Source organism: Ictidomys tridecemlineatus, chromosome 9 (assembly GCF_052094955.1).
Source record: "Ictidomys tridecemlineatus isolate mIctTri1 chromosome 9, mIctTri1.hap1, whole genome shotgun sequence".
Lineage (NCBI taxonomy): Eukaryota > Metazoa > Chordata > Mammalia > Rodentia > Sciuridae > Ictidomys > Ictidomys tridecemlineatus.
This window is the reverse complement of record NC_135485.1, coordinates 129,259,632-129,272,499: the sequence shown is the minus strand read 5'-3', so window position 1 is coordinate 129,272,499 and position 12,868 is coordinate 129,259,632. Positions and strand designations below refer to the sequence as shown.

The 12,868-nt window shown below is 33.5% G+C and overlaps 1 protein-coding gene across 3 annotated transcripts in view; it reads right to left on the bottom strand.

Annotated features, from left to right (window-relative positions):
• Positions 1 to 1,112: 1,112 nt before the first annotated feature.
• The window catches only part of Anapc10 (anaphase promoting complex subunit 10), a 76,444-nt gene continuing 64,688 nt past the window's right edge, over positions 1,113 to 12,868 (bottom strand). For 2 of the 3 annotated variants that reach the window (XM_040293256.2, XM_013359677.4), the window contains exon 5: positions 1,113 to 1,495. In XM_040293256.2, coding sequence (XP_040149190.2) covers positions 1,265 to 1,495 — 231 coding nt within the window. In that variant the 3' untranslated portion in view covers positions 1,113 to 1,264. The remainder of the gene's footprint in view (positions 1,496 to 12,868) is intronic. The other variant, XR_013426143.1, reaches the window with a different exon arrangement.

The window sequence follows — 12,868 nt, the reverse complement described above, 5'->3', positions numbered from 1 at the left end:
TCCACGCTAAAAACACTGGATAAAATTACCTTCAAGCTATGTATATAAGGTATATATGAATCTCATGTTTGGAAACCTGGGTTCCCATTCCCAAGATATCTCATTATGTATCTACAAAGTATTTCAAAATCTAAAATATCCCAAACTCAAAACCCCTCTGGTTCCAAGCATTATGGGTAAAGGAGACTGTATCTGTATTACAAAGCTGTATGTTTTCTACTTTTACTCCTTTTCTTACATTTACACGTGAACAATTGTATGTGAACATTCACGTACAAATCTTTATATGGACATAGGCTTTCATTTCTCAGACAAATGTAGGAATGGAATGGACCAGTCACATAGTTTGAGCTGGTGAAGCTCAAATCTTTTGCTCACTTTTTAAGTGGATTGTTTTTTCTTTTGACTGGGGAATCATAAGAGTTCTTCATATATTTTAGACACAAATATCTGTCAGATATATAATATTCTTTTGCTTTGTTTTGTTTTTCTGTGGTGCCAGGGATTTTTATGTGTTTATTTAAAATCTTTATAGAAAACACTTTTATTTATTTTTAAAAATTTCACAGGACATGTTATCTCCAGGAAATGATACAGTGTCACACCAAAGTTTGAAACTAACTATAAGTATTGCTTGAATTGAGATAAACAGCAGATTATAACATTAGTCTCCAACATAATATTGTCAGAATATAGATAACCCTAGGGTTATAAGTGTTTCATGGAAGTAAACATAAGACAATTAATGATATTCCCAAATCAGATGGTTCTTATCTGACAGCTAGTATCAAGTTCATTTTGACACTATTTTTTTTAAAAAGATCCAGTATTTTAAAAAATAAGCTTCCTTTAAGGGAAGGTGTGTGTGTTGGGGTAACCTTGACTGTTAGAGGTTATATACACTTTGGTAAAACATAGTTTTGTTCTCAAATATGCAATGATCACTACATGAAATGATCAACTGGTTGATTTAAAAAACTGTGTATATACTGAAATTTTCAGTTAAACTAGTTTTCTTTTAATACAAGGGAAATATACAGATTGGCTTTGAATTCTTTTTTAGTGAAGTAAAATCTGTGAGCTTAATTGTATGTTAAAGAAAACTGAGACAATAAGATCCAAAATTTATTTATCAAAAATTAAAATACTTTTAAATGTATACAAAATTGCAAAATAACTGAAGCATTTTTCAATAAAGATCTCCAACATAAAATGTAATAACAGAACAAAACAAAGGATTCGTCACTTTTGCTCCACTTTAAAGTCACCTTATTGAACGATACATCACGAAATCGATAGTTGTACATCTGGGAAATTTACCAATAGAGCTCTCTTCCACTGGTGTGTATATTTTAATTTGTCTCATGTGGGTATCTCTTCCATTCTGGTGATTGGCTAGAACAGCAATCTGTATCATGAATGTTCGAGTTGGCTTCTTATGATTATCAGTTAAAGGAACATGAATCCAGCCACTTGGTTCCACCAATTCAAGTTGCTAACAAGAAAAAAGAAAGTCAGATTATGATTTCACTCAGTGAATATAACAATAATGTTTAACAATGAATGCATTCTAAAATTAAATTAACATTTGCCTACTGAGAGAATAAAAATATGACACTAACCATTACCAGTGAGCATGCACTTTCACCCGATCTACTTTTACAGCTGCAAAACACTTTATATGTATCATATTAGTAGACAAAATAAAGGTATGTAATCATGGGATTAACAGAACACTGTATAACTTATATAACATCAGAAAGCACACGTCTCTGAATCCTTTAAAAATTGTAAAGTGGTACAAATCTATAATTCTAGCAACTCAAAAGAGATTGAAGCAAGGAGATCACAAGTTCAAGTACAGCCTCAGCAACTCAGAGAGGCACAACACACTAAGAACTACTCACTCCTAGTTGCAGCTTAGTTTTCATTGATCAACCTTTCCAATTTTTCCACTGAGCCTCTGGTAACCACCATACTATGCTCAGTTCTATGAAACAGACTTTTAGAAGTTCCACATACTGAGTAAGATTGTACAGTACTTTTCTTTTTGTGCCTAATTTATTTTACTTAACATAATCATCTCTAATTCTATCCATGTTGTCAGGAATGACAGGATTTCTTTCTTTTCTATGGCTGAATAGTAATCTATTGTGTGTATTCTTTATCCACTCATTGGTTAATAGACACTTAGGCTATTTCCATTTGTTGGCTATTGTGAACAGTACTGTCATGAACGTGAAGTGCAGATGTCTCCTTGACATACTGATTTCATTTCCTTTGGATATATATCCAGGAGTGGGACTGCTTGATATGGTAGTTTTTTATTTTGAAAATTTTGAAGAACCTCTACACTGTTTTATATAATAGCTATACTACTTTACACTCCCCAACAGTGTGCAAGGGTTCCTTTCTTCCATACCTTCACTTACCGACCCTTTTTATCTTTTTTTCCCCCCCTTGGCTGCTACTGAGAATCAAACCCAGGGTCTTGCACACCTGAAGCACACATTACTACTGAGCTAAACCCCCTACTACTGGGCTACACCCCTAGGCTGATCTTTTTGTCTTTTAGATAGTAGCCATGCTTACTGGAGTGAAGTGTATCTTACTGACATTTTGATTTGCACTTCTCTGATAATCTGTGATTCTGAACATTTGTTTTATATGCCTACTGGCCATTTATATGTCTTGCTAGAAACGGCTACTTTGATCTATTACTCATTTTTAAATGGAGATATTTTGCTGTTGATTTTTTCTGACTTCCTTATGTATTCTAGACATTAAATCCTTATCTCATGTATAGTCTGCAAATATTTTCTCCCATTCTGTAGGCTGTTTCTTCACTTTGAAGATTGCTTCCTTTGTTATATAGAAAATTATATATAAAAACATTTGTCTATTTTTGCTGTTGTTCCCTGTGTTTTGGAGATCTTGTCCCCCAAATTCTTGCCCATTCCAGTGTCTTCAATTTTAAATGAGATTAGACTATTGCTTTGGGAGTCACTCATACTTTGGGAGAACCATATGTATTAATTAGTCATCTTTCTCCAGACTGTAATTAATGTCTGGAAATAAATCAGATCACTTACTGGGGCTACATATATAAGTCAATGATAGAATGCAAACCTAGCATGTGCAAGGCCTGGGTTTGATTGTTAGCACTGCAAAACTAAACAAATCAAAACCTTGGAGGAAGCACTAACCTTTCAGAGCATTAAGATAAAGTATGATGAAGTATATGACATAGTACCTAAAAATGCTGTACTGCTGTCAAAGTATCAAACATAACTAGATAGCAACTATAAATACAGAGGTTCTAAGAATAATGTTTACTGACATTCAATAATAAGTAAGCAAAATTCCACATCAAACAAACAAAAATTCTCAACTTTAAAAATGCACTAGATAATTTTCATTTCAGAACACAGTCCCTTGATGTAATTCTATGCCTTTATAACATAGATATATATATCTGCTCCCATCTGTAAAAAATGATATATTCACAGAAAATTACTTCTCTAAGAAAGAATCAGACATAAGCAAAACAACAAAAACAACAACAAAAAACATGCCACTACTACGTTATGAAAAAAATATAACATTAGATTTATGGTATATTTCATTTTAAAGACTGTGTCTAATAAATACAAATGAAAAAAAAATACATGCATAAAGACTATGCATTAAAAGAGGAAGGGGAATCCATTTCAATTGTTGCACAAGTCCAGGACCTCTGAAAAAAATTAGGAACCAGGCAAACATCTCCCCACAAGACTCAGAATCTTCTAAGAAAGGATCCCACAGATACAGAAGTGGATGAGAAAAATGATAAAAATGAATTAAAATATTCCATGAACTAAAAAAAGATCTAAGGAATGAGCTAAGAGAGTAGATGCAGGAGATGAGACCATTCATTAAAGAGATAGAAATAAATCAGAACTCTTAAAAATAAAAAATACAACGAATCAAATTAAAAATTCACTTGAAAGATCACCAATAGATTAGACTGTGTAGAAAATAGAACTTCAGCTCTCAAATACAGAACATCAGGCCTTGAAAGGGAATACACGAATTTAAGTATATGGAATACAATAAAAGGAAAAAAAAATACAGAACATGATCAGAGTATATAGGAAATTTTGGACATCAAGAGACCAAACCTGAGACTCACTGGGAGAAGAGAATGTGGAGATAACAAGCTAAAGGAATTAAGAAGATTTTCAATGAGACTGTTGCAGAAAATCCCGCCCGCCCCCCTCAGAAATGAGATAGACACACATACAAGAGGTATATAGGACCCCAAAGAGACCTGACCAAAACAGAAGTTCTCCAAGACACATCGTAATCAAAACGCCTAACATAAAAAATAAGGAAAGAATATTAAAAACTGCAAGAGAGAAACATCAGGTCACATTTAGAGGAAATCCAATAAGACTCACTTCTGACTTCTTTACAGACACTAAAATCAAGGAGGGTCTGGAATAAGATATTCCAAGCTCTAGAAGAAAACAACTGTCAGCCAAGATTGATATACTCAGCAAAACTATCTTTCATATTTAATGGGAAGATAAAAACTTTCTAGAACAAAGATAAAGTAAATAAATAAATAAATAAATAAATGGCAATTAAGCCAGCACTACAAATAATCCTCAAAGATAAATACCGTGCAGAGGAATTCAAAAACAAAATCCAAAACTCTCAAATAAGTGAAGATCAATTAGGGAAAATTTTCTGCAACTAATCATTAAATGAGAATCAAGACAGAATTAAATATCACCCAAAAAAGTCAGCAAACCAGAAACATATCCATAATAACATTGAATGTAAGTGGTCTCAATTCTCCAATTAAAAGACATAGACTAGCAGAAAGGATCAAAAAACAAGATCCAAATATATGCTATTTGCAAGAGACTCATCTCATAGGCAAAGATGCTCACAGGCTGAAGGTAAAAGGATGGGAAAAAAGTATTCCATGGAGTTTGAAAACGAGCTAGAATAGCTATCCTGATATCTGACAAAGTTGATTTCAAGCAAAAATAAATCAAAAACAATAGAGAAGGCCATTACATCCTGGTAAAGGAAATGATCCACCATGAAGATATAACAATAGTAACTATATGTGTCCCAAATGTCAATGCACCTAGTAACATTTAAAAAATACTCTTTGACATTAAATCCCAGATAGATCTCAATACAATAATATTGGATGATTTCAATACACCCTTGTCACCAATAGACTGCTCATCAAAGTACATAATCAATAAAGATATTTCCAACCTAACTAATACTATAAATCAAATGGACCTAATAGACATTAACAGAATATTTCACACCAAAACTGGTAAATTCACCTTCTTTTGGCAGCTTCTGATCACAATATAAACATAAAAAGATCAATAAAATTCCATGCATTCTACTGTACCCTAATGGAATGAAACTAGAAACCAACAGCAAGAAAAACAATTAAGCAATACTCTTTTAAATGAGGAATGGATCAAAGAAGAAATGAGAGAAGAAATTCTTAAAAACAAATGAAAACAACAATACAATATATTAAAATCTTTGGTACAGTATGAAAACAGTAACAAAAGGAAAATTCACTGCTCTGAGTATCTACATTAAAAATACAGAGAGACCACAAATAAATAAGCTCTACCTTAAACCTTAGAAAAAGAAAAAAAAAAAAAAACCAAAAAAACCTCTAAAGTCAATGTAAGACAAAAAATAAAAAGAATCAGAGCCGAAATTAATGAAATTGAGACTAAAAAATTACACAGGATCAATGCAACAAAAGTTGGTTCTTTGAAAAGATAAATAACATTAATAAAACTTTAGTCAAATTAACAAAAAGAGAGAGAACCAAATTAACAAGATTAGAGATGAAAAAGGGAATATTGCCATAGACACTTTTAAAAAGTGAATCTACTAAAGTGTCACACTAAAGCTCAAGAAATAAAAATAAAAATCAGTAAGTGTGATGCTGTCAAATTAAAAACCTTCTGCACTGCAAAGGTAAAGATTAAGAGTGAAGAGAGAGCCTACAGAATGGGAGAAAATCTTGCCAGCTACTCCTCTGACAGGGGGATTAATATCCAGAATATATAAAGAACTCAAAAAACTCAATGCCAAAAAAACAAATAGCCCAATCAATAAATGGGCAAAGAATTAAATACAAACTTCTCAAAAGAAGAAACATATATGGCTAAGAAATATGAAAAACTGTTCAGTATCTCTAGCAATTAGGAACTACACTAAGATTTCATCTCACTCCAGTCAGAATGGCAATTATCAAGAATGTGAGGGGCTGGGATGTTGCTCAAGCGGTATCGCGCTCACCTGGCATGCACGGGGCGCTGGGTTCAATCCTCAGCACCACATAAAAATAAAATAAAGATGTTGTGTCCACCGAAAAAGAAAACTAAAAAATAAATATTAAAAAATTCTCTCTCTCTTTAAAAAAAAAAAAAAGAATGTGAATGAAAATAAATGCTGGTGAGGATGTGGGAAAAAAGGCACATTTTTACATTGTTAGTAGGACTATAAACTAGTACAACCATTCTGAAAAGCAGTGTGGAGATTCCTCAAAAAACTAGGAATGGAACCACCGTAGGACCCTGCTATCCCACTCCTTCGTGTTTATCCAAAATATCTAAAATAGTATATATAGTGATATAGCCATTACAATGTTTATTCACAATAGCCAAATTATGGAATCAACCAAGATGCTTGGCAATAGATAAATGAATTAAGAAAATGTGGTATAAATGGAGTTTTTACTCAGCCATAAAAAATGAAATAATGACTTTTACCAATAAAGAAATACCATTGTACTATCTTTTCTTCCCTTCCCCTCTCCTTCTTTTCCTGCTTTTCGTTCTTTTATCCCCATTCCCCTCTCCTCTATTCCTTCCCTTGCCTGCCCTTCCAGAGAGAGGAAACCAACATCTTTTAAAAGGTAGTATTTTTAGTATTGAATACTTAATCCTTTTAATTACAAAAGAAAAACAGATCACTATGTTTCATGGTATTTTCTGTCTGTGACTTCTTATAAGACTTTCATTAACACTAATTTACAAAGACCAGATCAGAGGACAAATGTATCTGGTTTCTATCACTAACCAGGAAATAAATAGTTACTGAGCGCATAAAATGTTCAAGATATTGTTCTTAAGTATAGTTAAGCATACAAAAGTGAGCAAAGTCTGTTCCTAACTTAAAAAAAAAAAATAAGTGTAGAGGTAAAAAAAAAAAACAAAACAAAACTCTGTGGCCTCATTCAGTTTTTTCATATTTAAAATAAAGATACTGGATAAGATATTATCCGATGTGACCTCCACTGAATGAGTTTAAATAAAAGAAGATCAGGTAGGCAAAATAATAGGCCACCAAAGACAACATGTCCTTCCCTCAAACTTGAATAAGTTAATTTACATGGCAAGAGACTTTCCACATTTGATTTAAGTTAAAGATCTATAGTTGGGAAGATGACAGGATTATCTGGGTGGACCCAATGTAACTGCAAGAGTCATTATAAGAGGGAAGCAGGAGACACAGAGGAAGAGATAACAGTAGAAACAAAGGTTGGAGTGACGCATCCATAAGCCAAGGAATATGAGCAGCCTCTTCAAGCTTGAAAAAGCAATGTTCCCCTTGAGCCTCTAGAAAGAATGTAGCTTAAATCCCTAATATTATTTTGGACTTCTGACCTCCAGGCATACATTCATTCATTAGATTTTTATTGAGCAATTACTGTGTGTCAAATAATACCTTAGGTGCTAAAAATACAGTGAATGGAAGTTCATACTTGAAAAAATTAAAGAGGTACAAGAGAAATAATTTGGGCACCATATTGAGACTTCAGGAAAGTCAAGATTGTCATAAAAATACTAGCAGCAATCCAGAGTTGAACACCCAAAATTATATATCTATAAAATAATGCAAAAATGTCAGTGATAATGGTAATAATAACAACAACAAACTCTTCTCTAGCAGATATTATGTGCCAGGTATTGTTCTTAGTAAGCATACCAATATGCTTAAAATCCTAGCAATAAGGCAGATAATAGCCTGCTGTCACAAATGAGACAACAGAGGGCCAGAAAGATTAAGTAGTTTTGCTGAGATCAAACAGCTGGTAAGTAGCAGAACTGTGATTTAAACTGGTGGTCTGATTCCAGAGTCTATGTTCTTAAACATAGTATATATATCACAGAACAATAAGAATTAGATAATAATTATTCTTAAAAGCATTTAAGTATTATAGCAATACTATACAATGAAGTAAACAAATTTGGGCAAGACAAAATTGTCTGCTAATCTCAATGCAGTTCTTTTTATGACATATATAATTTACAAGCCTAGCATAAAGGGAATTACAAAAGGAAATAATAATGAATTAAAAGCAGGACACTGATTTAAAAATCTCTAGAGAGAAAAAAAGATAAATAATAGTCCACATATTAAATAAGCTTTTAAAGCATATGTGTACATTCATTACCCTTTTCTCTTGTGTATAAACCTGAGTGCGGAATGATATGTCACAGGTAAATCTTTGTTAAATCATATGAAGGCCTGCAAATTTTCCAAAGTGGCTGCACCATTTTATATTCTATCAGAGTAGTGTTTGAAGGTTCTAATTTCTCCACATGATTTGCAGATGATATATGGAAAGCATAAAATAAAAGAACAGAATATCAAAGATAATACATTTACATGCATCAAACACTTCCTCTAAAAAACTCAGGTTTTCTGGAAGACAATATGCTAAGTGAAGTAAACAGGTCACAAAAAGATAGTGCTGTATGATTCTACTTATATGCAGTATCTAGAACAGACAAATTATAGACGAGTAGAATGCCAGATGCCAGAGGCCAGTGGTAGGAGGATGAAGAGTTACTATTTAAAGGGAACAGCTACTCCATTCCAGAAGATAAGAAAAGTTCCACAGGTGGATGATGGTTACAGTTGCACAACAATGTGAATGTACTTAATGCCACAGAACTGCACACTTAAAAATGATTAAAATAGTATGTGTTATATTATATATATATTTTACCTGCCCTGCTGCTGCCATGCACACATACCCTCACAAACCCTTCAGCTTCTCCTGTCTGGGTCCAAAAAAATATCCAAATCATTCTGGAGAATTCGAAAGCCTCAAAACACTATCCTGGTGGGAATATAAAATGGTGTGCTGGCTTTGGAAAACCATCCTGCAGTCCTTGGAGTGATTAAACAAAGAGTGAGCTTGTAACCCAGCAATTCCAATAAGTCAGGCACAAAGAACCACATTTTGTGACTCCATTTATATAAAATGTTCAAAACAGATAAATCCATGGAGATGGAAAATAGACTGGCAGGAGCTCAGGTCTAAGTAGGGCTTTGGATAATGACTACTATTCTTCGGGTGTTTGGAAATTGACATGGTGATGGCTGCACAAGTCTGTAAATATGCTAAAAACTACTCACACTTTTGGTGAACTGTATGGTAGAAGAATTATATCTTAATGAAGCTGTCATTTTAAAAAACAAAATGTAACTCTTATTTTAAAAGGGCAACTTTGCACAGTGACTGAGGCATTCTAAATAAAAGCTAATGGCAAAAATATATTTAACAGATGGAAACAAAAAGAAAGCAGACACTGAAACATTAATTAGATTGTTTTCCTAGAAGAGGGATAGAAAGAGTTAAAATCTGAAAAAAAAATAGGATTAAGAAATGGGGCTTATAATTCTAGATGGTATAGCTAACCAGGCATATAAAACATGCATTTCATGGCAATAGGTGTGTGAGTAAGGATGAATTTAGTTACATAAAATTTAACTCAATGAGACTTATGTGATGAGGACATTTTTACTTTACATAACAGAAATGCCTGAGTTAATGGTCACAGGATAGGTTAATTCAGAAGCTCAAGGATGCTATCAAGGACCCCCAAGTTTTTTTATCTTTCTATTCTTCCAACATGGGTAAGTTAGCATTACGCTAGGCTAGCTTGCCTTTTGCTAGGATGGTTAGAACATTCTTCTAGAGGCAAAAACCAAGGGTTCCCTGCTTTAAACACTTTTTAAGAAGAAGGACCACTTCTCAGTAAATATCCATCCCCGAGTGAATCATCAGTAGGAGAGCAGGACCAGACAATTGGCTGGTCTCAATCAGGACTCATTCCCTGGAGTTAGGGACGAAGACAGCACATGGCTGCTTTGAGGGTATTTTTTAACAAAATTAGCACAAAAGTAAATTCCTCAAGAATTAAATGTCGATACAAGTAAACAATCACAACTATTAGAAGAATATTAGGAGAAAATACAAGCTCATCATTTTATAGTAGGGTTCACCTTCCAAAATAATTTAAAAACCTAAGTAGTACGGTAAAAGAAAAAAAAAAACAACAGATCTGACTACTTGAACATCAAAAAATCTTGGAAGGTGTGTTGTTCTCTAAACGGTACTTTTCCATTTCCCTGGCACAGCAGTTCAGGAGAGTACCTTGGAAGAGGAGCAGTTCTTATTGCTGCTCTGGGACACAGGCAGTGTGTGCTTACTGGTAGGCTGGAATGTGCTGGGATTCTCACTGTGCCAGATAGAAAAGGTTTCAATTTGTAGCCTTCCCCACTGCCCCCAAGCAAGACTGTTACCCTGTCCTTGGAAGTCCTGAAACTCTGTTGATTTGGCCTCTTTGTGGATGACAGTTCTTTCAGGCATCCGTTTCCACAACAGAGAATTTTCATCCATATTGAAGACTCTGCCTGGCAATTTTTTTTTCAAAAATCAGCTTATCTAATTTATAAAAATTCTCCAGCTGCCTTACATCAGCACACACTCACTACTCACTTTAAATTATCCAGAGCAAGCATTAAATTCAATTTCATAGTAGGGTTCAGGCTTCTCTTTCAATGCTATTATGAACTGAAGTTTCAAGAAACTATATTCGTATTCAAAAGCCTATAAACTGCTTAATCTTGGCCATCTAGAATACTGTGATTACATGGAGGAGGGGATGCTACAGATCAAGAGCCAAAGTAATTTTAGGCTACCTTTAGTCACTTTTAGTAGCCATTTACTATCAACCTCTGTATTTGTCCTAGCATTCTTGTGACTACAAGTGAAACTCTTGAAATACATACAAAGCTTGGTAGACCTCTGGCTTCTACCTACCCTATATCCAAAAATGTGACAACATCAGAATCCCATAAAAGATTTCTTCTCCTCATTAAATATCTGAATCCTATAGAAGAGATTTCTCTGCCTCCTTCTGGTTTGCCTACCTGTTGACCCCATCTACTTTATTTTGTGACTAAGAAAGCTCTTTCTTCTACCATGTTGTTCCAGGTAACCTGAATACATGTTCCCAGGCCATGGTCACTCTTACTTGACTCAGAATATTTTCTTATTCTGTGAAATCATAATTATTATTTTATATTAGCATCAAAAAACAAACTTTGTGCTTCAGCCATGATAGTCATACAATGAGACATGCTTCTATGCCACGTCTTCAGACTAGGTCCCTAGAAGTTTCTTGACATTCTCTTCTTGAAATTTTTGTTAGTTTCATTGCTTTCACTGAAACAGATCCTTTAACAGCTTCCATCATTTTGTCCTTGTCCTTCAAGCTGGTTGCTACAGTGGAATGGGATGTACTTGACTGACGAGCAATAATCATCAATGATTTTCCACCTTCATTGTCCTGAGTCACTTTTAACTTTGTTATCACATCAATCATTTAATGTGGCCCTTTATGGGCACATTAGCAGTAAATTTCTTAGAAGCCATGATAAATGAAACTCAATATTAAATCAAGTGCAAGAGAAAATTCCATAATCAAATGATAAATACAAAATGAATCTGTCATTAGCCATCATTGCATATGGAGTTAGTCATTTATCAGAATATTATGTGGTCAATGATTATCATCTCTATATTTATTTTCAGTTATTTGCAGCTTTCTCTGGTTAACTTTAAAAGGCAAACAACTAAATAACAAGTTGCATGATCTTATATATTTTTAAAAAATTCATTGTGGATAAATAGAAAAAAGTTTGAAAGGACATTCATCAAAAACAAATAGGAAATATCTGTAAGGGTGAGAACATAAATACTTTTCATTTTATTCTAACTTTATCTGTTTTTCTCAATAACCATACTTTACTTTAAAATCTTGAAAAAAATGTTTTTAGTTCTGTAGTTGTTAAAGAGGGACTCAAAAAAGGCAGTCTCTAGACAGTTTTAGTTCCTGGTTTAAAATCTTGTTCCTTTCCATCACTAACTTGTTGGCAATTTCAACACAGAGACAATCCTTTTAATAATCTAGATTCACCTTTCCTAAACTTCCTTACTTCCAACAATTTCTATCTCCACTCCAGGTCAGTTATCTTTCCCATAGTCACATCTGATCACAATCAACAGCTATTATCTTGACTTTACGAATCCCCATCTTACAACCCTTTAACTCATCAGATTTCTCTAGTGACTCCATTGCACCTGTATCAACCTCATCAAAACTGTTAAACTGATTCCATCTACTTTTTAAATTATTCATTAGCTGATTCAACATCTTCAATTTCCTCTTTACTTTGACGGTATACCAGAGTACATCATAATAATCCCTTTACACACTTAAATTCTATGCTACTGGAGAAAAACAATCAGCTATACTGACTGGCCTCACTTTAAATTCAAGATGACAAATTTAAATTTAGCAACATGCAAAATTCCTAGTAAATTTCTTTCCTTTAAAAAATTTTTACTTTCACTGTCTCTGGGATAGCCTCTCCTCAAATCTTAATGCTTACTCTGATCTCTAAAATTATGATATTTTATTTCATTAAGAAAACAGGAGCAATCAGAAAACTATCATATCCTTAT